General features: G+C 40.3%; 1 protein-coding gene across 15 annotated transcripts; it reads left to right on the top strand.

Moving 5' to 3' along the window:
* The first annotated feature begins 17 nt into the window (after positions 1 to 17).
* Positions 18 to 24,789, top strand: LOC308193021 (uncharacterized protein). Of its 15 annotated transcripts, XR_013949314.1 has the most exons (8): positions 18 to 157; positions 593 to 4,513; positions 6,414 to 6,575; positions 8,141 to 8,303; positions 9,665 to 9,744; positions 19,544 to 19,819; positions 20,570 to 20,655; positions 21,108 to 24,786. XR_013949314.1 is itself a non-coding variant. In XM_080587194.1 (7 exons), exons 4-7 carry the CDS (start codon positions 8,289 to 8,291, stop codon positions 19,058 to 19,060), a joined length of 495 nt encoding a protein of 164 aa, XP_080443320.1. In that variant the 5' UTR covers positions 18 to 157; positions 593 to 1,412; positions 1,755 to 1,843; positions 8,141 to 8,288; the 3' UTR covers positions 19,061 to 19,139. The 15 variants fall into 15 exon arrangements, 10 of the variants coding, with proteins under 10 accessions (XP_080443320.1, XP_080443318.1, XP_080443321.1 ...); XR_013949315.1 differs by lacking the exons at positions 9,665 to 9,744; positions 19,544 to 19,819 and adding an exon at positions 14,282 to 14,380; XR_013949317.1 differs by lacking the exon at positions 19,544 to 19,819 and having other exon boundaries at positions 21,108 to 24,785.

Raw genomic sequence — 24,789 nt, forward strand, 5'->3', positions numbered from 1 at the left:
GGGTGCGTACTCCTGCAGCTGGCCTCGGTTCGGCTTGTGCCGGCGGAAGCCTCCCTCACGGGGTTGGTGCCTCTTCAGCCCTTGTAGGGCTTTGCTGGCTGGAAAAGTGGAAGGACACGGAGTTTGTGAATTACCCTCACCAGTTCGTAAACCGATGGTAATATTTTTTCCTCCTTGACTGTTCCTATTCGAGTAATCTTTAGATTTAACCCGCGGCAATAAGGAGTTTAACTCTAGTGGTAAGCTTAAAATTATACCGTGTTTTAAGTTAAGGATAAACTTTTCCTATTAAATACCTGAATTGTAAGAGGTGGTGTGTGTGTTCTTTTTTTCCTAGCTGTTAACATTTACAGAGTCAACATTACGTTGCTTGCAGCAGCTTCCCTTTTTCTGGAGATAAAAGACTGAATACATGCACGTGCCTTTTGGTGTAGTCATTAATGCTACGTGTACGTATATAGGAAATTATTCACATGCCTAAAGGATGTCCTCTAACAGAGTGTTTGTTTATAACTGTTGCTAATCATCAGCACTATGCACTTCTCTATTTAATCGCTTTGTACTAAACGACATGTATTTTTTTTTTTTCCAGGAATGTAGAACTAGCAGAGAAAGCCTACTTTACCTCACTGGAATTACCACATCAAGTCAGGCCCATGTAGTTTCCTGTTTCCAAAATTAGACTTCGTTAAAGTTACCATCTTCAGATGAGATAGAAGCAACCTCCTGTTAGGACAGCTGTGAGATAATTGCACTTCATTCTGGAGCCCCTCCTAATTCCTAATGGTTTTCAGTTGGCTGTACCCTTCAGGCAGTGATACAGTTTTTTGCCTTTAGTCATTATAAAGCTAATAAATTTTCCAGAAACACCAACTTATTTTTTTTAGTCTTACTAATCTTTTGATCTGAAGATGTCACTGACTTCTTGTGAAACTGAGTTCAATTATTTGTGGTTACCGGCTTTTCTTTGTCTGGAATTTTGATTAACGAGAAGACAGTCCTTATCATTTCATGTGTAAAGCCAACTAATCTGGAAAAAAAAAAAGTACTGGCGCTGTTTTTTTGATTGTGTGAGTAATATGCGTAATCTGAGAACCAATTCTGATGGCACCTACATCTACTGTGCTCATACTGCAATGCTTGCCCTAGCAGTTCTCTCGCTCTGTCTCCTGCCCATAGCCTCCACCAGGAAGCATCTGCAAGAGGTACCTCAGAAGGAGGTTAAAATCATTAAGGTTGGAAAAGACCTCCGAGATCATCTGCTCTAACCATCCTCTTGCCACCAGTATCACCAACTAAACCATGTCACAGGTTATCTTAACGCTTCCTTTTAAAGAATGCGATCTTTAAAAAACACACATGTTCTATGGTTTCGCCTGAAGAGGAATATGACATACAGCAGAACAATAAAGGTTAGAAGTTGTAAACCTAAACCTAGATAACTGTATCTAACTTGAACATACCCTGATGAGAGCAGCTGGAGGAAAAGAGTTGGCTTTGCAGCTGTCTGAGCTATGGAGGCATATGCTCTTTACTCAGTTTCCTCCAATTCCTCTTCTGAAGTAAAAGCCTTGTAGCTCATTTCCTGCCCGAGTGTAACTTTTTGCCCATTGTATCTGTGAGCCCTCAAACTTTCAAGAAACAGAATAATTCTTTGGATGTTTGGAGAAGCAAAGGAAAGACAAATAGTTTTTTATTTGCTACAAGCAAAGTCTTCAAGGAGCAATTAAAACCTCGCTGCTCTCTCTCCCAAGGACAGCTTTTGGAAGAAGAGGGCCACAGCTACTGCCACTATGTGGTGAAGCAGATGGGCAAAAACATCACTAGGGAGAAAAGAAAGGAGGTGGATAGTATTGTCAATGACAAAAAGCTATGCTTTGATGCCTAGGCACATTTAGTTACTGTGACAAAATTGGTATGAATACAAAGGTAGCCCTGGAAATTGTTTCCTCTTTGCTTTCACTATTCACCAGAATTTGGCAATACTGTGCAATTAATCTTTTTGTTTCAGGTACCATGTTTCTGACACCAAGAATGCTTGTAGGCAAGGAGTGTGTCTGGGTGTGCTGGTGTTGTAGTTATGACCTCGTCTAACAGCATGCATTGGAAGTTTATTTGCCAGGAGTGCCTCTTACTTTTTCAATCAATTGAAAGTCCAGCTGAACTGCAGGGTTTCGGTGATGGTTTCCATCATGGCATCCACCGAGGCATAGGATCTGATCTTTATATTTCTTCCTGATGTGAGGAAACAAAGATGCAAATTTATCTTTAATTTTATAAAATATTTGAACACGTGAAAGCTTATTTTCTCCCAATGTTTTCATACTTGTGCTGTGACAAGGGGAAAGGGCTAGTTCCACCAGCAAAGATTCCTGTAAATTAATGTAATATTCTTGCAGTAAGTTGAAGTTTTAGCATCACATATAAGCTGATATGGTATGGTCAGTCAGTAGAATCATGATTTTCTTAAAGAGGATGAGATATAAAGCACGTAGTACAAACTGTTAACTCCCATTTGGTCTTTGTTTGAAGACGATAAAAACTGCATCAAGCAGCAGTATTATTTCCAGTTCTGAGAGTATATTTAGAATGAGCTAGAGTCCAAACAGGCTACAGAATCTACTACGTAACCTTTGCTGGCTCTCATGTTCTGTGCTATTTTCTGATGCTCTCTGCTCTGCAGGACAGAAGAGACATTAAAGCACTGCAGGATTTCTTCTTAAGGATGCAAATTAGATCTCTTTACAACCAGTCTGTTCAATAACGAAGATCTTTTAGGAAAGAAGTTTATGTAGGATATATGTAGCTCCAGAACAACCTCTGCAAAGCCAATTACCAGGTCTCAGTCACTCAGCTTTTCCTTCTGTAAATGCTCTCTCTATGTTGGTACCACTTGTTCCCTGCCAGTAGCAGCGATTGTTGCCGTATGTCTGCGTGACTTAAAGCACTAGCTCGGGTTATAAGGCACCACGGCAGCTGAGTTCCGACTTCATCTACTATAAAGATTTCTCTTACTGTAAGTATAAATCGGCTATTGTTTCCTTTTCACATTCCCTCCAAAGAGCTTTATACTTTGTTTTGTTGGGTTTTCTCTTCCACTAACATCTGTAAATACTTTGACTACACTTCCTGATGCTGTAGACCATCCAAAGATCTTTCTGTGTCCAAAGTTTATTATGTTCTTTCAGGACAGTTCATAAAGAGAAATATGCTTTTATAGATTGTTTTTTCTTCTTCATATTAATCTACATTTGAAGAGGCTTTAAGTGAAAAGTTGTTAAAATAGTAAAAGTATATTATGACATGAATGCCACTCAAAGCATAATTCCATAATAGAACATGCAGCTTATAGATTAATCATAGAAACACAGAACCCTGAATTGGAAGGGACCCACACGGGTCATTGAGTCCAACTACTGGGTCCACACAGGACCACCCAAAAATCAGACCCCGTGTCTGAGAGCATTGTCCAAATAGTTCTTGAACTCTGGCAGGCTCGGTGCTGTGACCACTTCCCTGGGGAGCCTGTCCCAGTGCCCGACCACCCTCTGGGTGCAGAACCTTTCCCTAACCCCCAGCCTGACCCTCCCCTGTCCCAGCTCCATGCCGTTCCCTCGGGTCCTGTCGCTGTCCCCAGAGAGCAGAGCTCAGCGCCTGCCCCTCCGCTCCCCTCGTGAGGGAGCTGCAGGCCGCCATGAGGCCTCCCCTCAGCCTGCTCTGCTCGGGGCTGAACACATCAAGGGGCCTCAGCCACTCCTCATACGTCTTGCCTTTGAGATACTTCACAATCTTTGTAGCCCTCCTTTGGACACTCTCTAATAGTTTTATGTCCTTTCTATACTGTGGCACCCAAACCCACACACGGTACTTGAGGTGAGGCCCCACCAGTGCAGAGCAGAGCAGGACGATCCAGCTAGCAATGCAGAGGCCTGATGCACCCCTGGGCATGGTTGGCCCTCCTGGCTGCCAGGGCACGCTGCTGGCTCATATTCAACTTGCTGCCAACCAGAACCCCCAGATCCCTTTCTGCAGGGCTGCTCTCCAGCCTCATGTCCCCCAGTCTGTACATACAGCCAGGGCTGCCCCTTCCCAGGTGCAGAATCTAGCACTTGCCTCGTTAATCTTCATATTGTTGGTGATTGCCCAGCTCTCTAATTTGCCAAGATCTCCCTGCAAGGCCTCTCTATCCTCAATGGAGTCAACAGCTGCTCCCAGTTCAGTGTCATCTGCAAACTTGGTATACATTTGAGTCCTGCATCTAGGTCATTTATGAAAACATTAAAGAGAACCTATTTCTCTTATAAGAAATGGTTGGGTTTTGTTCGTTTGTTTGGTAGTTTTTTAGCGTAATTCTGTTTTATTAGAAACAGAGGGATATTTTATTCTCTTGGTAACCCTTTTTAAGCAACCCACAGAGACAACCTTTAACATGTTTTTCCTAGGTCATGTGGAAGCTCAACTACTTTTATGCATATATCAGCAGAATAAAAGAAGACTGTCAGTCAGATTCGTGGTAATGATAAAAGGAATATATAAGTAAATTAATTTAAATACCTATAGCTATAGGTACTCATTGATGTATCTTTTCTTAATAACTACATCTTGAGGAATTAACTTTTCTACAGTTTTCTGAGCGATCTCTTCTTTACTATTTTTCTCTTGTCTTATGAATTCTCTTAATACATGAAACTGCGACTCTTTTGCTTTAATGCCAACTTCTTTTTCTTCTGGAGTAACTCATACCAGTAGAACTGGAACTTGTAGCCTTTTATTAGGATCAGGAGTTAAAGAGCTAGCTACATAGGGTGTTGAATTACTTATATATAAGCAGTGGTTTTCTTAAGATATTTTATAGTTCCTTTGAAAGATCTAGTGATGTCAGAGTAGGCAGGTTATAAAGAGGTCTTCTTTGTTAGTATTAATTCTGTGGCATTTTTAGGCTAAATATTGTGTTGTGTGTTTTTTTGTTTTAATTATTATTTTGTATTTTATTTGGTTCCACTTCTGTTAGAACATTTTTTTAAAGTTACTTCAATGTATTAAAGTTTCTATTATTTATTAAATCTTTGCATTCACCTTCTTCGATTATTGGATTATTTTCTTTAATTTGTACTTCAGAAGACTATAATATCCTTACTAGTAAGGTGGGTGTTGTGTTTTTGTTTTGTTTTCTGTCTAGACAGCTATTTATAAGAGTTTGTCCTCAGAACAGCATGGGCTAGAAATACTTAGTCTAGCATAAATGCTGAAAGCAACCTGGTTGTAGCAGTATACAATAAAGATCTCAACATGGGCCTAGCAATTACACTGAAAAGGTGTTGGTGGTGGTGGTGGTTTTTTTTTGTTGGTTTTTTTTTTTTTTAAAGATAAAACCTTACACAGTATGTATGCTGTGGGGTGGAGGTATCCAATGAAAGTTAGGTAAGTCTTCTCTGTAGCTGTAGCTCTTGATTCCTCTAGTAACATGACAGTTTGATAATAGCTGAGAAATCTGTCTTTGTAATTTAACTGCTGAGATTCCAGTTTCACTGTCTACCACATATTTTTTGAAACCTGTTTCTCCTATATCTGCGTTTCATCATGAAACTGTTTTGAATATTTTAAGTCTCTTTTACTTTAATGTAAATATTTGGCTTACTGCTTAGAAAACATGGAATACCTTTCCCGTTTCTGGTAAAGTGACATTTTCAGTAATGAAGTGTTTGTTCCTTTTGAAAAACCTTTGAAGTCCAATCATTTTTTATTTTATTTTATTTTTACTTATAAGGACAAAATAGCTCAATTTTAAGATGATAATTTAGGGCTGGTTTTGTATGTTCTTTTCCCTGATGCTAATTTCTGTTCGTCTCTGCTCTTTAGAGAGGAGGGAAGGAGAAAAACGGACTAAACCAGTTCTTAAACAAGCAAAAGCCACGTTCAATTTATACTATTTGATTAAGCTGCATCTTTCTGAGTTTAAATGAATGCAATTTAGTCTCTCCTGTCATATATTGGATGTGTTTTATTCTATAAAACAAGAATACATGATTATCTGTTTTAGCTGTTCAGGTACTGGGACCATTTGCTATATTATCTGAACAAATCCTACTTAATATTTTAGTTGCTGTTTTTATTTTCTCATCTAAGGAAAAATAGCTCATTTCTATAAACTATTAAACCCTCAAGAAGTAAAACAATATTGAAATGCCTTCATTTTCAGCCAGTGTGCTGTTTGTTATAGTCCCAGTACTGACGTTGTCTAGACAGTAGAAACATGTGGAAAGTTCCTCTTTCCTTGAAAAATCTTCCTTTCAAGTTCATGTATGCATGTCTTGTTGTTTTGGAATCAAGCTTCCCAAAAATATCTTTCCTGTAAGTATTGGGGTAAACGGTCATACATGTCATTGTGTGTGTTTGCCTTCATTTCCTTGCAGCAGGAATCTAGTGCTGGGTGATCGCTGCTACGAGGGGTTGCTTTCCTTCATGCCCTCTGAACCATTCTGCCAAAGCCTCTTCCAGCATGTGCCACAAGCCCACCTGTTCCAGAGACACAAATGGGACCAGTTGCCTCTAGGAGCAGTTATCTTGACACAAAAGTGCGTGAAATATAGAATTGACGTGATTTAGGCATTTCGGAGTTTATCCAATGTGGTAACCTCAGGTTATGTGCTGTGCTGAGGGCTCAGGTTAGAAACAACTACTTTAAAGCAGGGAAGAAAACCAAGGTTTAACAAGAGCTAATTTTTCTTCTATGGCTTGTTGTCTTCTAAGTCTCCACCTGTTATACAGCACAGGTTATGTAAATGCTCAGTTTCATAAACACAGTAAGGGTGTAGCTGAATTCTTGAAAGAAGTTAGCAGATCTGACTAACATGGTGAGAATTTAGCAGCCATTTGTGAAGGCATTTCACTCCTAATGATTTTTGTGTATGCATGCTAGATACATCACATCAGGGCAAAATCTTCTGAGCTGCATTGATATAACAAAAACATCTCTGTATTTGTCACTTGGATCTCCATGTAAAAATCCTTCATTAAGATGCTATGGAAAATGCTGCTGGCAATTTCAGCAGTCTACAGTCTAGGCAGGCATGTGCCTTTTGAGTTGTTTGTAGCAGAATACAAAAGCAGCTGCTCCAGAATGCATTATGAAGTGTACTGTTGTTGCGCTCAGCTTCAAAGCTCTTAAATGAATGCTTTGGGCCCAGGCATAGTTTGATGGACAGTGGCCTCACAGAGGTCTGCACAGTCTGGCTATGGACTCAATGACCCAAAGAAGTTCAAGTCACTAAGTCATTTGTGTGTATGGAAAAACACTATGTTGTGCTTATGCTCTGAGGTAGACACTGCCCAGTCTCAAAAAAGACAGAGCTATATAAACAAAAAATCATGGTAGCAGAAACCATGCAGTGCTTTAAATAAAGGAATACACAGAATTAATTTACACCTCCACAGAGTAATAATAGTATCTATCTTACCAGTGAGTGCTACCTTTAGCCCAAGAATCCAGACTTCCAGCCCCTTGTTAGTGTCAGCAGTTGTTTCTGCTTTGAACAAAATGGTTATTCTACCTTAAACTCACCTGAACACATTGCATACCTGTTACCTCCTGCCTCCACACAGACTCACAGTGCGATCCATAAGATCCATAAGTACGATTCTCTCGCCCCCACACAGCGTTCAATGCCTGTCTTTTATGTTTCAAGTTAATCTTCAGAGATACACAAAAGATCCCCTTTCACACATGGGACAATTACAATAATTACTAGTCATCCGTGGTCTCAGGAACAAATTAATCCAACTAGTTAAGTGCCCGCCATAGAAGCACATAGAAGGTGCATAGGAAACGTGTTCTTATTTCCCTTTTAAAAGTCATCTGTAGTTCTTTAAAGAATAGTTTCCAGCATTAGAGTGGATTTCCTGCTTTTGGATCATTCCTGTGGTTTATCTCGTCATCTGTTTAGGAACAGATGACAGTCTGTGTCTTTGTGCTTGGTGATGCCTATTAGCTAGCTCACGAGGCTCCCTCCTCAGCTCATACAGCTTTTTTTGGATCGTGACACAGAAATGCTTGGCTGTCCTCGTGCACATTTTTGGTGAACGAAGTTGATTTCCTGAGTTTGGTTCCTGAAAGATGAATGTTTGCGTCTTTCCCTTGCAGCTGTCCGTACAGCGCTGCTGGAAAAAGGGTATAACAGTGGAGAAGCTGAGATACTCATCTGAGTGGAAAAAAGCAAGAAGTTGAGGAGTTGCTGATATTTATGTCATAGTCCAGATGAGAAGAAACTAAACGAAGTTTAAATTATTCCATGGTTCAATTTACAGTAAGTGATAACATATTTCACAAGTTCATTGGTTGATTCATACTTGAACTTTCCTTTTTTAAAAGTTGTGATTTAAAGCTAGTTGCAGGAAGGGAATAACATTTCAGGTGTGGGTTGGTTTTTTGTTTTTTTTTTTTTTTCCCTTACTAGAGAGGGAAATAGTTTTTCCTCCTGTTCTCTGTTAATTATTTGCTTCTTGTTTGCTTCTGTCTTTCTGTCTCCTCAGGAAAAAAAACAAACAAACAAACAAAAAAAACAAACAAAAAAAACACACATATAACAGAAAGGCACTTAGTAAGCCTAAAGAATTCAAGTTCTGTTTTATTATTTCCTTAAAGGACATCTTATGAATAAGCATTTATTTGTTTGTATATGAATTTGTTGCTAATTCTGGGATCTCTGGGGGCAGGTCTGCACTGTAATTCTGAGCAAGAAAATATACAACATTGCATTCTTTTCTTGTAGTATTTTTCTCTTACAAACTAAAGGAAATACAGAGAATTTAGCTGCATCTTACTAAAGTAAACTTACTATTAATTTTTACTGCCTTGCAAAAGTAAGTGGTAGTAAAAAAAAAAAAAAGGCAGAAATATGAGGAGAAATGGTATGTACGTGATATACAACACCCCTAGCTGGAACACCCCCTTTTCCTGTCTTCTTAGTGTAGGAAAAGTCATTAAGCCAAACAATACAGCATTTTCCATTTGAGCCTATAAAATCTGAGTTCATAAAACAAACTAGCATAACTGTACCTGCCTTGGGAACACTAGCTGTGAATAACATCTCCATAGAATTTAAGAAATGTGGAAAGCAAGTGCCATTTGAGCAAAATAGCTCATGCATTTGTCATTCCCACATCTATTTTTCCAACTCGTTTATTTTTACACTGTTCTTTTCCTAAATGCCCAGAGTGCTATCAGAGAGCTTAAACAAATGGGAACAAATCTGCCTGCCTTTTTTTTGGCAGGGGTGGAGTGGGGATTGGAGTGAGGTCTCACCAATCCTGATAGGAACAGATTTCCACACGTGGTGCTTGCTATTACAAGGTTAAAAATCTCAAAGCTATTACTGCTTGCCTTTCCTGTCATTGATTTGCTTTGCTTTCTTTTTGTCATATGCTGTTCCATTTTATTGTATTATCTCCTCCTTACCTATCTTGGTAATTGGAAAAGCTGTTTAAGTTTGCCCCTGCTGTCTGCTGAGAGTGCTAGGCAGGAGCCAGCAAAGGAATTCACTGTGTCCCAAGTTTCAAGCCCCCTAGCTACGTCTGGCACTCTGGAGTCAGAGAGGAGACCATGTTGAGATAAGTCTTGTGCAGAGACTGTACCTCCACACCCTTGTAACAAGATTTTTGTGATTAGGAATCTGAGGCCCCAGGGCTGAGAGAGGACTGCATTACAAAGGGCAACTGGGAGACCAGAGCCGTGAGCTACGCTTCAGGGTAAGCCAGGCATCCAGAACAGATACAGCTTGCTATAGATGTTTTCTGCCTGAAGTCAGGAGGGATGGTTTATCTATCTGCTTAAATTGAATGTATAAGGTACCATATACTCAGCAGAACTTGCTGTTGTTGCTCATATGTCCTTTTGTGCACTTATTTTAAGGAGTAGGGAAGAATTAATAATTTGATGAGAGTACCTAAAAGCAATCCTTTCTAAAAAGCCATCATGACTTCTGGAAATAACATGATCTGTTTGGGAAGAGAGTGAGAACCTGTACGATGGGTAAAGGCCCAGATTCTGCTGGTGTTTATGTGTGGGTGTATAGGCTGTAAGAGGCTATGCATTTGTCTAAGCTTCTGTGGGAAGGAGTGTATTTCAGAATTACCTGCAACCAAGCTGAGATGTCACTGAACAGTTAAAAAGCAACTACACCAACCAATTTAAAATCAAGCTGGAGTTTCTATATATACAGCTTTATGCTTGCCAAGAAGCTAAAGAAGCAAAAGAAGCTAAAACTACCTAGTGTTATCAGATGTGGAGGAAGGATCAAAACCGTGAATATATATCTATTAATGAGGTATTGCATGGCCAATTTTTATGCTGTATCTCATTTCTTGTGCTAAACCTGGCCAAACCCTAATGATTAAGATGATTATGCATCAGTCTGGGCTTTGCTGAGTGCAGTGAAAGACTTAAGTATTTTAAAGCCAGCTAAGAAAGTGGTTGAAATCATGCTGAAATGATTTGACCAAATCTCAGAGTGGAGGCAAAGTTTATAGAACTGTCCAGGACACTTCTACCCCTATTATGTATTTTACTATTACCAGTTCTAGTTGACTTCTGCTGAGATATATATACACACACACACACATATAAACATTTTCAAAATACTAGAACAAATACTAAATATAAAATACTAAAAAAGCTACAACTTCCTTCTCTCTGCACATTAGTAAGAACTATCTGTGTGCACACATCTGGGCTTTGAGTGACAAATATATATTTGCCACCTCACTTGCCTCCCTCCAGATGCATCCTGCTAGCATGGGTTCCTGCAGGAGACTACTGTGCAGCAGGGCATTATGAACAGCTGAGGCCTGTAGTTCTGATGAGCTTTCAGAGAAAAGCAAAGAAAACTGCACGTAGCTTCTGTGAATATTGGGAGTGTAGCTGTGGGGAATGAGCTGTCCTTTTAGAATTAAACTAGCTAAGTCCTACAAGGTGCCACTGCCTTTGTGTTTGAGTACAGAATACACAAAATGATTTTTGTTTGGTGTAAATGTACAAAAGAGGACTTTCCACATTTTGAGCAAATGTAGTGATTGTTTAGTGATGAAAACAGAGAGCTTAGTAGCTGAGATTCCTGTTTGTATTCCTGAGTTGTGATCTTGAAAATATCAGACTCTCTTCCTCTTGTTTCTTTCCATAGCTTGGTAAGTGGACTGATGTCCTTGAGACTGTAACAATTTTACCTTCCTGCTACGAAGTTCTATTTTTTTTAACAAGCTAAAACGTTCAGGATAAAACCCTTGGATGCAAGCATTGTTGATTCAGTGGATGACTTGAGCAGACCGTAGGTTGCACTGAAGTGGAATAATTTAAGTCTTCCTGAGTACAGAACTGGGAAGGCTACCAGTCAGTCTTCTCAGCTGAAGTTACTAGAGCTGAAAAATGGACCAAAACTTTATAGCAACATCCTCCAGAGGCTGTGCAGTTAGCAGGAGCAGGCAGCACACTGAACCTCATCTGTGCCTTGTGCATTTCAGTTCTGGGGAATTGGCAGCACAACATGAGTAACACCAGAAAAATCAGATGTTTACAACACGTTCTTTCTCTAACATAACAGCAAGCAACAACCCATTGGTTTCCAGAGGCTTAACTTTGTACAGAAGTGTCATCACGTATCGCTCTCTGTCAGCCACTCTCGACAAGAGCTTCTTATCCCGCTTCCACTTCCTCTTTGGTGCTGCTGAAGATGGCATGGAGAAGAAGCAGGTAGAAGCAGCTCTTCCTTACTGTCTGAAGTGCAGCTAAAAATACTCTGAAACACCTTCAGATCCACAGTATTTTTCTCTGCTGCATTAACTCTACTCACCATCCTAAGGGTGGCTAATGAGAAGGAAAATAGAGCTTTGCTTATCCATTTGTCTTATGGTAATGAATTTTCTGCTTCAGAAATAATGCTGGGCAGGAGAGGATGCATACGGAGAGTGAGGTGGCAGACAAACATGCATCAGAACTGACAAGTTCTGTTCTGGCCCAGTGCTTTTCCAGTGAACTTTTTAAACTCTGCACAATGGGATTTAAAGAAAACATCAGCTCAGCACATCAGTTCTACTGTTTTATTGTCAGGCTGAAGCGGCTCACTTGGCAACAGCTGAATGTCTCGTTTGTGCTGTTCTTGCACATGCCTCTTCATCTTTATTTACAAACAATAAGTTACAGATCTTCTTTTAACTTTTTATACAACTCTTGAGGATAGCCATATCACTTCCAGCATTTCTTTGTTTATAAAATTAATGACACTGTAACCTATTGTCTCTTCATTTAACATCTTCCTCGTTCCTGTGAGTTTCTGGGTAAGTTCAATTACTGTATTAATTCATGGTAATAACATAAGACGTCTTTCCCCAGATAGCAGCATTTCTTCAGTGAGGCACTTATATAATGATGTAAAGGATTTTACAAGTTCAAAAAAGTATAACATATGCACAACTAATCTGAAATATACAAAATCACTTATCCAGCTAGTACCACCTAAACTGGAAAACTAGAAGTTTATGTTTGCCCCCTTGTTCACGTATTCTAGTTCATTGTGTGGGAAGGCAAAAATCAGCACTTGATTGCTTGGTGAAATTCTCAGGTGTCTGGCTTGCAGACCCTTGATTTACTCAGCGTTAATTTGGGGTCAAGCTATTTAAGAGCTAGGAAACCTGCCGTGGGAATGGAGGAGTGGAAGAAAATCATCACATCCTCACGAAGTATGTTCTTTCAAAGTAGGACTTTTTTGCAAGAAGAGGCATGTGAATATGCATGCATTATAGACTGTGTCATCAAGTCTGTTTTCAAGAAAAAGAAATCATTTGTGTTGCCATCCTTATATACAATTTGGGGAATTTCTGCATATCTGCTGTTGCTGGAAGAGTCAACTGGAGTAGCAGTGAGCTGAAGTCCAATCTTCTCCAGAGTATGGAGGAGGGGCTGCCACTGCTTTGCCACAAAATGGTGCTGTCTGCTAACAGAAACCCAATATAACTTATTTCCCAACTGTAGTCACTGTCTTTGTGATCCAGCATGCAAACGTTAGGTGCTAGATTTAGCTACATTCATTGTTAAAATAAAACTGCAGCTGCCTAGAGTGTATGCTAAAAAAGGTACAGCCAAAGGCCTTCTCGGTTACTTCCACTTTGTAGTAAGGACTGAGGAAAGAGGAAGAGGATCTGCAGTGGGTGCTCTATTTGAGCAAGAGGATCTCTGAGAAGCTGTAACACAGACTGCCTATAAAGACTAAAGCACAGTGCTGTCATTTACATTAAGGGATTTCCTGCTTGAGGTTTTCAGCTGATTTCATCCGCAGCATTATGTCGCGCAGGAAAACACTGCCACTGGGCTAGGGCACATGCACGGTGCCAAAAAGATCTTAGACACGAGTTGAAACTTTCTTTGTTCTCCACCCTCAGATAAAGGAAACTGTCAGCAAAGCGCAAAGAACAAAGATGTCTATGACTCATAAAACAGATTAATGGGGTTTTTACTAGTGTGCCTAGCTGGAGCTGAGTATAAAGGACAAAAGATGTCTCAGACCATCCCTGGTCAATTAAGCAAATGTAGGATTCAACTGTGGTTATGCTTGCCATTCATACTTGGAAGCCGATTGCAGTTGGAATTTATTGTATCTGTTGTTTTTCTTCACAAAATCTTTTTTTTCAGTGTAGCCAATAGCTGTGGGCCAAAATGAAGGCATGCACACATACAAAAGCCGTGGGTTATATTTTAATAGGGATCCCTACTGCTTATCATTGCTGCTTTATGTAATTGTCTGGAAAAGGTCAGCATAGTTTGTGCTGCAAACAATTGAAGCTGAAAATTTTGGTGTTTTGTTTTTTCTTTTTTTTTTTTTTTGCACTGGACTTGTAATCTTTTGACTAAATACAGTATGAAAAAGGAACTGTGGAAAAACTGAAGCTATTCCAGTCTCAGGTCATTGTACCTTTGTTTTTAAATTGTTGTGAATCTAACTAACAAAGTTAGTTAGTCCCAAATAACAGTTGGTTACAAAATGTGTCATTTAAAAACAAAAAAAAAAGTTCAGATCTTTAGCTCTAAGGCCAGTCCCATGCTGCTTGGCTGGTTTGTTTCTGTATCTCTATCATAAATTCTGTGCTATAATATCTATAATTTTGATTTTGCTGTCTATAGCACATATGCAAACAGTCATCTTCAGCATGGCTTTTTATGTTGATTATACTTCTCTAATTACTTCTGTAGGCTTAGCATAGAATTTAAAGTATTTGCTTTGCTTTTATCTTTGTGCAGTTGTTCAAAGCAGCTGGCTGGTTGCTTACAGACATTTCAGGGGGAGGGTTCCTGTTGTCAGCCGACTGAATTTGGCCTCTGCTGTCACGAGGATGATCGGTAAGAAAAATTCTGTGTCAGCTTTTATTTGAACTAAAGCGCATGCTAGAAGAAGGCTCTTCACCAGTCCAGAGGTGGCACCAGCAGAGGGGACCACCCTTAGGGTTCTTCAGCACTTTTCCACCTTACTGTTTAATATGCAATAGATGGAGTGTGAGGACTTTTCTTCTAGTGTTCCTGCAAAAAGTGCAATTTCTAAATTTCAAATTACATTGTCACCACTGAAAAGTATATATTGCTAGTTTTGCTGCGTTTGGGAAAGCAGAAATATAGAGAGATATGCACCACAGAAACATAGCTGAATTGCTGTAAAAACATGCAGCTCTTAATGAGGAAAGGCAGCAGCTCCTCATACCCACATTACTTCTCAAACAGATGAATGGGTCTCCATTGGCAGCCCCCAGGCAGTTTCTACCAGGGGAGCCTGGTAGCAATTCCCACCCGCTGGTTTCAGATGTGCCACCTAGCACCATCCTGGTATTGAATCAGGTGAAGACCCAGGTCACATCTCTCCTGGAAAGCTAGACACGTGGAGGAGTCACAGTGCTCTCAGGAGATCCCATAACCAAGGTGACTGAGAACCAAGATGTGCTATGGTCTTGCTGTGGAGTACGTCTGTCTTTCTGGGTACACGTAGTTAGCCATTGATGCCCCAAAACTGAAGGCATGGCTATTACTCAGGAAGTGCGTCTATACAGGTAAGGAGAAAATAACATCTAGGAGACTTGTTTTGAAATTGCAGTGGCAGCCAGAAAGACTGCCTTTTGTCACACCTTACGTTGCTTTCATAAAATATTCATAGAAACATGTGAATGGTGAGCCGTAACCAAAGCACATTTTATTTCTAAATGCAGCATTCTCCCAGTCAAGGGAGATGCATGGCAGGTTTCCTTACAGCAGCAGAAGTTGTAAGACAGCTAGCTATCCGGTCAGAATTAACCTAGAAGTGAAGTCTTCATATCAGTAGGAACTATGTATTGGCTTGGATTTTATTTCCTCTTTGTACCCTTGTTTTGTCCCAAACTGTATGCAATAAAATAGGTTAATTATTCATATTTTAATTGTGTTTTGTGATGAGTAGAGCTTCCTGGGAGCAGGACAACTGTGTGTACATTAGTTTCACTTACAGAACGACGAGCTTATAAACAGAGCAGTACTTTACCTCCTCTGAGGTTTGTTTTACAATTATCAGGCATTTGCCTCTATGTGTTTACAGAGGTGCAAAGGTCAGATTAACATCTGTAGCACCACCTGATGCACTTGTGAAGAGAAATATCCGTCAGCAGCTGTTAGTCAGGACCCCTGTACATAATGCAGGTTTGTAGAGATACTCATGCCTGACTGAGGTGTTCTCCTCCTGCCAAAGCCAGAAAAAGCAGAAAAGCATGGAAAGCTTAAAATTCAGTGTTAGCAGGAGGGCGCAGACTAGGGTTTGTCCTACAGTTAAGTAAGAAACTTTCCTTGGTAAAGGGAGAAAAAAAAATGGACCTCAACTGAGGGTGCAGTTATGGGAAGAAGATTGGCTCCTGCTGTCTTTGAATGCTCTGGGCAGTCATGTAGTGAAATGCAAAAGGGCCTTGCAGGCTATACGGCAAGTGCTATTAGTGGTGTCTTGTGTTGCCTCCAAAGCTTGTCTGCTTGTTTTGAATAATTTTGTGTCCCAGCAGAAAGGCCAGAAGGAAATACAGGCGCAGAATTTAATTTTCTGTGTATAAGAGAACAAGGCTGGACTCTGCATAAGAAATATTTGGTAGGGAGGATCTGAAATTAGTCATGGCACAAAGTGGCTTTTGTCTGATGTAACCGGCTCATTTGGGATTGCAAAGTCAGCACTTCAGCTCTCCTAAAACTGCCTGCTGGAGCCTTTTGTCAAAAGATCAAATACTACATGAGAGAAATCAGCACATCAAAACAATTGCCCTCTGGAAGTAAGTGGGAGTATGGCAAGATAAAGTATCAGAAAAGGGCAGTCCTGTGTAAGGCAAACTGGAAGCAGTGCAAGGGCATGAGTAGCGAGTTTTAGTCATCAGTATTTTCCGTGTTCCTCCTGTACATCCTGGCAGAACCCGGCCCCAGGCTTGTGCCAGAGGCAGCTTTGCAGGAAGGGCGCTGCACCGGGCACAGCCACTCAGCTGGATGCGTGAAGGGGCCTGAACTTCCTGGCTGAACGAAGGCTGACCTTTCTTCTCTTCCCTTGCTCCAGAGAGCTTTGCTGGGTTATAGAGCAGCCTTGGAGCATGTGTTCTCCCAAAGGCATGGGGGACCACACTTCTCATGGGATTCCTGCATGCTCTGGGTTTGGTAGCACGCTTTGGAGCAAAACCTCAGTCAAGAGGGATTATTCCCAGAGTCCTTCCTGGTACTAACATCTGCTGAATGACAAGATGCCAAACGGTGTGGTTTATGTTATTATTCCCTTGAAGGGAGATTTGCTCCTCTATGCAATTATATTGCTTTATTCTTATAAGTCTTTTACAGGCTTCTGACAAGCAGAAACCTGGAGTACCACAGTGGTTGACTTGATTCTGACTTAGCAGCAAAGAGAATAGCTGCTAAGCTTTTTCTGGGCTACAATTTATTTATTGATTTATTTATATCCTTAGAGGATAAAAATTACCAGATAACTGGAATTCACGGACCATCTGTTTAAGACTGTGCCCTTAGTGAAGTCCAAATAAATAAACTTAGCCCAGAGAGTCTTGCCAGGGCGAAGGTACTCTTCCCTGCTGCACTATTTGTGCATGGCAAAGCCCTAGCACCTATGTTTTGTAAAGCCACTTGACTGTCAAAGTCCCTAGTCCTGCTGGAAGCAGCCCCTCTGTGAGGTGTGCTGGGTATCCTTCAAGACCAGTATAGCTGCAGTGCAGAGGCTTTCTATTTCCATCCTGTCCAGACACTGCACAGATGACAAAATCAAGTGTTCAACACCTGATAACATAAAGAATCCCCTTCCCTTCCCTTCCCTTCCCTTCCCTTCCCTTCCCTTCCCTTCCCTTCCCTTCCCTTCCCTTCCCTTCCCTTCCCTTCCCTTCCCTTCCCTTCCCTTCCCTTCCCTTCCCTTCCCTTCCCTTCCCTTCCCTTCCCTTCCCTTCCCTTCCCTTCCCTTCCCTTCCCTTCCCTTCCCTTCCCTTCCCTTCCCTTCCCTTCCCTTCCCTTCCCTTCCCTTCCCTTCCCTTCCCTTCCCTTCCCTTCCCTTCCCTTCCCTTCCCTTCCCTTCCCTTCCCTTCCCTTCCCTTCCCTTCCCTTCCCTTCCCTTCCCCTCTCCAGAAATTTTAATGGGTTTAGAAGAAAATCATAAATATCTGCATCCAGATATGAACTTGCCAGTGAAGGAAAGGGATCTGTTGCCTGATGGACTCTTGGTTGAGTGATGCAACCTCTCTCAAACTGAAGGTGTGATAGTTCTATGTTTCTATGAGGAGTATGCATCACACCATGCAGAATACAAAAATGCTGCTCCTAGGTAATAGGATATTAAGTACCAGTCTAGCTTCTTAGCAAGCCAAAAACCTGATGCTTGAGGCAGGAGTAGGCAATACCAGCCTGTTTCCACTGCTGTAGAATTGGTCAGTTCCTCTTTCAGTTTATGGAAAAACATAATATTTAACTGTCATTATTTCTGGACCTCCAGCTCTCCCATGCATGCATAGCTTTCTGTTGGGTTGGTACTGTTGAGGCTACTGAAAGACAGGACTAAAAATACATATTGAAGCTAGAGTGACAGACAAGCTTTTAGCAGATTTTCTGTAGTAACAATACCAACTCGAAGCTTTCCTACTCCTGTACTCAAGACAATGTACTTAAAATGTGATTTAAGGAGATGGAGTCCAAAGCATGGACTTATAAAAGTCTCTGTCTTTATTGGGCCCAAACTTTTGAAATCCTGAAATATTTGTCTGTTACAGTTGCACTGCTCGTGGCAAATCTAACAAGTCAAACATCCTGGGCTCTCTTGCTTCTTTTCACTTCATGTCAGTATAATGAAGGAGAAAGCTAAGAGAACAGTAACAGCAAATGAGAAGTTAAAAAAAAGTCTTGCAGAATAAGCATGCCCATTTGTCTTTTGTCAGCATGGTATGACTCATGCATGTAGCTGGAGATCATTTCATTTCCTTCCTGCGTGGAAAAAAACAAAGGTTTTACAATTAGAATATAGCTGCTTTGTTCTAGACTAAATTTTAGTTTCTGCCCAGGAAATTCATTCTAGAGAAAATAATGTGAATACCACTTGCTAACTAGGTAAGGAAAGGCAGAGTAATAATGTATACTTTATCTCTTACTTTTTGTACCTTTTCCTGTGTGTTGCTTCAGTGCTGCTTCGAGGAGTACTATCCTTCAGGAGTACTAAGCAAGTATGGTATGCCTGTGCTTTCACACAGTCAGTCTTCACCAAGCTGTGGAGTGGGTGAGAAGCATGTTTTGAGCCCTTGTAATGAACCTTCCCACAAAACGGCCATGGATGTAAGAAGCAGAAGGACGAGACAAGCCTGGTGGATTCAGAGCTTTCAGCCTGGGAAGGTGCTCAGGGGAGGTGCCCCAGCTCTTTGGCCTGTTTCTACATTTTGCGCGAGGCAGTCTCTGGGTAAAATGCAGAATGACTCTTGGGAATCGTGTTTATGCCTCTTCATGAAGCTGGCCTGTAACACAATAGAGATCTGTGTATTCAGACCAGAAAGATAAACACATCTATAGATAAAAGTAGAGGGAAAAGCTAACTTACAGTGATCCTACAGCTTTTTTTTTTTAATGGAAAATTAAATATTTGTAAAAAGAAATGAGAGTGAGTGAATTAATTTTGGTTAATAGAAAGTAAATTTCACTTAATACATAGATATAAACATTGAAGGACTATTTAATAGTATGGTAGTATATCTGAGCTAAACATCTGGCTTTTAGCTGGGCATTAAGAATGACAGTATGTTCGCAGGACACCAGAGTAAGCATTCCATAAATATTTACTACAAACTCATTGTTAATATTTGAGTAATGTGAACGGGCAACAGGCAATTTTTTTGTTTGTTTTTCTGTTTAATGTTGTGGTTGTTGTTCATTTAAGTTACTTTTTTTCCCAAGGAAAAGGATGCAGAAAGAAAGTTTAAGTAGCTTAAAACAATGAAGTTGTCTTTGCTGCTAGAAGAATTTATTTTTATTTATTTTTTTCAGTAAAACGCTAACACATGAACACTCTCACGAGATGAGTGGCAAATTAGGTAGATGTCATGGTGTAAGACTTTCCATGCAGATATGTTGAACTCGTCCAGTAAAACAACCTACCATTTGACAGATGATGCTTTTCAAAAAGATTACTGCATTCGTACTGCTGGATTGCTACGTATGTTCGGAAGAGCCAGATGAAGTTGATGCAGTTCCAGATGCTAAATTCAAAAAGTTTACTGGGAGGCTCAGCACATGTAGCATTTGGAACCGCAGACTTGCTTCGTAGGTACCAGCTAAGTGGGTTCTGTGTACGTTCAATGCTGAAGCACTGCAATGCGCAGAGTAATACATGAGGGCAATGTTAATCTTGATGTCTCGGATACGCATTCATTTGCAGATACTTAATCCATAAACTAAGGACTATTTCCGCTAGCCATAGACATGTTTTCTTTACGGGCAACTTCAATGAGCATTTAAGTTTATATAGCAAGGAAATAAATAACATTAATGCAAGCAGCTGTGTTAAACTGAGTAACTTTTCAGATAAAGAGAGCTGCTTAGTGAAAATACTGAAAGATGCTGACATTTGGTCTCAGGTTGCAAACCTTTCCTTCTGTGTTAATTGGTGGCACTTGGAATTGGAAATAAAGTCCTTGGTTTTGAATGGGAGAAGGGGTAAAAAAAAAATACTCATTAAAGATGATATGCAAGTGCAAAATCTTCTTCACAGCTTCTCAGCTACCGGTTACCACTCCCTGCAGGCTGTGCATTCCTGAGGCTTGTGGTTCTGGCAGAGCAATTCCTCATTAGTGTGGTCTTGACACTCAGCTGTTTTAGGAACAGAAACCATGTACCTAACAGACAAGTTTTGTGATAGACTAGGATTTCTATAAAAAGAGGGTGGAAACCGCTTCAATTCATGAATTATATTCTATCAAAAGATTGTCTTGACATTTGCCATTTAGTATTGTTCCTGTTGGATTCGTAACTACAACATTTTTGTAACTGAACCTATGGTTCTCTCTAATGCAGGATTTCTTTGCTGCGCAGTCACTGTACTGAACACCTTGTAACATCTTTAAATGAAATACAACGTTATTTTTTATTGAATATCAACAGTAAGTATATGAATGTATACGATTTCCTTTCTAGTGTTCTCAATAAGTACGTTACAATCTCAAGTGCGCTTCGTGGAGGTACCTGCATTCAAAACAATTCTCCATGCTGTCAAGTTTTTTAAAAAAGCAAACAAACAGACTCTTCCTGGTAAAATTCACGCAATCTGGCCAATAAAAGGCAGGTAGACAACTCTTCTTAGTACTACAGCTTTCAGAGCAGAAATAAATTGCTGGGAGGAGTTTCCCTAAAACTAGAGGTACTTGGCCAGCCACTGTTTACATTTTCATTAGAGCTCTGAAGCCAGCATCTTCAGCAACGTATGAGACAGTGTGAAGGAGCTATTTTGAAAAATGGCAAGGTGTGCTTACTTACTTTAAATGTAACTTGTAGTTTATGATTTCCATACAGTGCATAGTGCAATCTAATCAACTGATCTCGTACTGTGTTTCAGATTCATAATGATCAGGCACGACAGGCGCTCTACTCAAGACGTTGACACAAGGCTGATGGGAAATGGTGAATTAAACTGTACATCCGTGTTTTAGGAGTCTTCTGAGATGCTGTGCCTCTCAGACCCACAGAGGCATGATCACAGTAGAAATGGGAGGTGGAGGGCTTGCATGTGAAGGCTTGTTTCACAGACCTCACTACCTCTTTGGAGGAAATATGTGACAATCCAGATGTGTGTAACAAATTGCTTTGGAGAGAATTCTGAGAACGGCACATTCACGTTTTTCATGTTTGTCACTGACTTAATACGATTAATGAAATGTCATTTTCGTATTGGCTCACGTTATCTTTCTGACACAGGTACTTAAACATAATTCTGGTTATTCTTTTTAATATACCCAAATCGTTATTTGCATAGACTAGATAAGAGCAAGGACCATCTGTGCTTGCGTTTGTATGTGAGTAACAGCGTGCATGTGTGCGCTCACTCACAGGGGGAAGCGTTTGGGAAATGATCAGCACATAGCAACAGAAAACAATATTTGTCATTTCTCTTTATGAGGTGAACCCCTTTAAAAGTATAATGAAGTGACTGAAGATTGAAGACATAATCACGAAAATGTTGAGGTTGGAAGTGATCTCACTGCTGACCCTGCTGCTCAAGAAAGGTTAGAATGCACAGGACAAGCCTAATACTGACCACTACATACATGTTGTATTATAAAACAAATAAACAAACAAGCAAACAACAACAACAAAAGAAACTATGGTAGTGGCTTAGAATCATAAAATCGAAGTCAGTGCATTTTGTCTTGCTGTACTCTGTACTTACTATTCACAGTTTGTGTTCTCAACTGTTTCTCTAAAACCATGACAGTGATGAATTAAGGGAAAAAAAAAACAAAGGATTCTCCCTTAATCACATGGTACTAAGAGCTGAAATTTATGACAAAACCATATATAGAGAGATTTTTGAATTACTGCAAACAATGTGTCAGTTCCACTCTAGACTCCACACAAAGTTGTGATGGCTGGAATTAATAGCCCACCATTGAGAGAAGCAGTGGTTATAAATGAACTACTTGGGCTGCAAACAGAATGAATTGCATAACCAAGAATTTCTTCAGGCTTTGCTCAGCTCAGAGATGAAAGCTAGCGGCTGTGTTAGGACGAGGCCACAGCTGATCTTAGCTACCGCCATGACTTTTTTAAGGTAGTGGGTCACCCATCTGTTCTTCATATGGTTTGATTGCTTCAAAACAAGGTGTAGGGTGAGAAATGTTGATAAATTACTTCTAAATGATAAAATGTTGACAATTATTCTTTGCTTCCCTCTTCTGGAATCTTCACATTCTTGCTTATGCCCTCTGCATTTTCAGCACATAACTTTCAGTGATTCATAGCCATCTCCTGTTTGTCAGCATTGTCATTGTTTCCCTTTGTTTACATGCACCACACCCTGCAGTTTTTTAAAACATCTGTTTTAACTCATTTAAGGACTCCATCAAAATCCTTCAGACATGGGACTTTTCCCTTTTCATGTGAGTAATGTGGCAGGCGTGGTACATCTAGGTTTCCTAAAAGTTCAGTCCTGGAGTTGGGGTCATAGAACAAAATGAACAGCTACAACCCCAAGATTGTCAGGTTGAATTTTTTTTTTTTCAAAGATCCTGTTAGGTCTGTTTTTGACTGCAAAGGCCAAGGGCTATAATTCACCTAGAGGTTCACTCCTCTAACTTTTCTACAAGCTTACTTTGTCATCTCTGAAAAAGCTTTTTATGCCTTATTAAAGTAAGCTTGATCAGACTTGATAAGATTTCCTAGAGGAGGATTTTCAGCAATAACTTTTATTTATTGTTGGTTATTTCCTAGTGCTATTTATTTGCAGATACAGGACATCTTATCTTGGGCTCTTCTGGCAATTTACTCTTTTAAGATCTGAATTTCTATGTGTTTTCTTCTTACTTAAGTGAAGTTCAGAGGAAGGAAAATCAGAAGTTATAATCAATAAATACTAGCTAATAAAAATAAACCTTCACTTTTAACTGCCAAATTTCACAATCCAATTTGTAATCTGCCAAGTGGAATTAGAAGATAACTTCACAAGATTTCTGAAGCTTCCAAGATACTTAAAATCACAAGAGTAGGGTAGCAGAAAAAAATAGACTTCAACTACTTGGACTTTATGGCTTTAAGGAAGAAAACACACGTATTTGTTGACTGATACCTTCAATCAGATATATTTCCTTTATTTATCACCAGGAAACTGGAAAATATGAACTAATTCCTGGAGTGGGTCCTTCGCTTTTCCTGTTAAGGATAACTAGCCCTGTAGAGCTAAGTACTGAGGAAAGTTCTTGAAGCTTCGCAGAAAGGAAGCTGAGAGGAGCTCCTTCTCCCCATTCCCAAACCTCTCCCATCGTGTCTCCTGTGGGCAGTGCTCCTGCTTCCTTCTCTTTTCAACACCATTTGATTCTTCCAAAGTTTCATCTTGCTTCCATCTGCCTGGAAGAAATGATCGAACTGTAGTCCAGGGCACGAGAGAAAGAAGAGTAGTGACTTGCTCGTGTCCCTGTCTCTCTCATCAGGCATCTGGCAATTGGATGTGTCCTGTCATGCCCTAGAAACTCTAACAGATATTGGTTATAAGGCATAAACATCAGGACTGCAAACTGCACCCACGGTGTCTCAGACCTCTGCTATGGCAGAGAGAAGAGAGATGGCTATGGCACAACACCCTGCCACAAGCCAAGTCACCGCCACAGGAGAGCTGTCTGCATTCAAGCCGGTCACTGATCTCTCTGTCAGGTGAGCACAAGACTCTGCTGCGACAGCAGAAGCTGGTGTTTGTGGAGCTACACAGTGTGGCAAAGGTGGATGTGGAGCTGCATGTGGTGACTTGGGATGTAGTGTTGGGATGTGACAAATCCGTGAAATAAGGGGTGACAGAGAATCAGAGCTTCACTTTCTTCTCCAGTGCACCTTCTCTGCAGAGAGCAGCAGGTGAAGAGAGACGTATGTAAAATGTACGTGTGAGCTGTTCCGTGGCCCTGCTGCTGAGGTTATCAGGACGTCGCAGCTGGCAACATAAGATTTCTAATAAGGAAACATGCTATAGTGTGTTGAAGATAACAGGAACATTCTGCTGGGGAAAAAAGCAACCAGCCACAGTACAGAGGTCATGCAACTTGACCATGGAAAGAGCAGTTTGTAACAACTTGAATAGGCAGAGCCTGAGTGCTTCAGGCTGGGATGAACACTACCAGTTGTGCTCCTGCTCTTACTTCAGCAATGGGTACACAGAAATGATCACTGCTTAACCATATATTATTGTTCACGTAAGTGTATAATATCATTTATGGGAACAAACAATCCATGCTTGTGTCTCACTTATTATCCTCCCCTGAGGCTTTGTTGTAATTTGGATATAACTGCCTGTCCTATATACAGAATAAATTTAAAAAAAAAAAAAAAAAAACAACAAAAAAAAAAACCCTCTCTTTACAGCCAGATATTTTTTTCCTTGAGCAGCAGCAGCAAGAAGGCCTCAAAACTAGGTGATGAGTCCATTGTCTTTGCATTTGTCATCACCTATGATTGTAGTGCCTACATGATAAATAGTTAATGACAAATTGTATGACGAGTGAAGATGCATTGAAAAATAATCATGATTAATTTGCTTT

This window comes from Anser brachyrhynchus (assembly GCF_964034855.1).
Source record: "Anser brachyrhynchus genome assembly, chromosome: 1".
NCBI lineage: Eukaryota > Metazoa > Chordata > Aves > Anseriformes > Anatidae > Anser > Anser brachyrhynchus.

Bases quoted from the DNA above. Each gene is read 5' to 3' on its own strand.
- LOC308193021 (XM_080587192.1), top strand. The intron at 9,745-14,281 runs GTAAGCCAGGCA...ATCTTTGTGCAG, and splicing joins GCCGTGAGCTACGCTTCAGG to TTGTTCAAAGCAGCTGGCTG. The intron at 14,381-18,759 runs GTAAGAAAAATT...GCTTTCACACAG, and splicing joins TGCTGTCACGAGGATGATCG to TCAGTCTTCACCAAGCTGTG.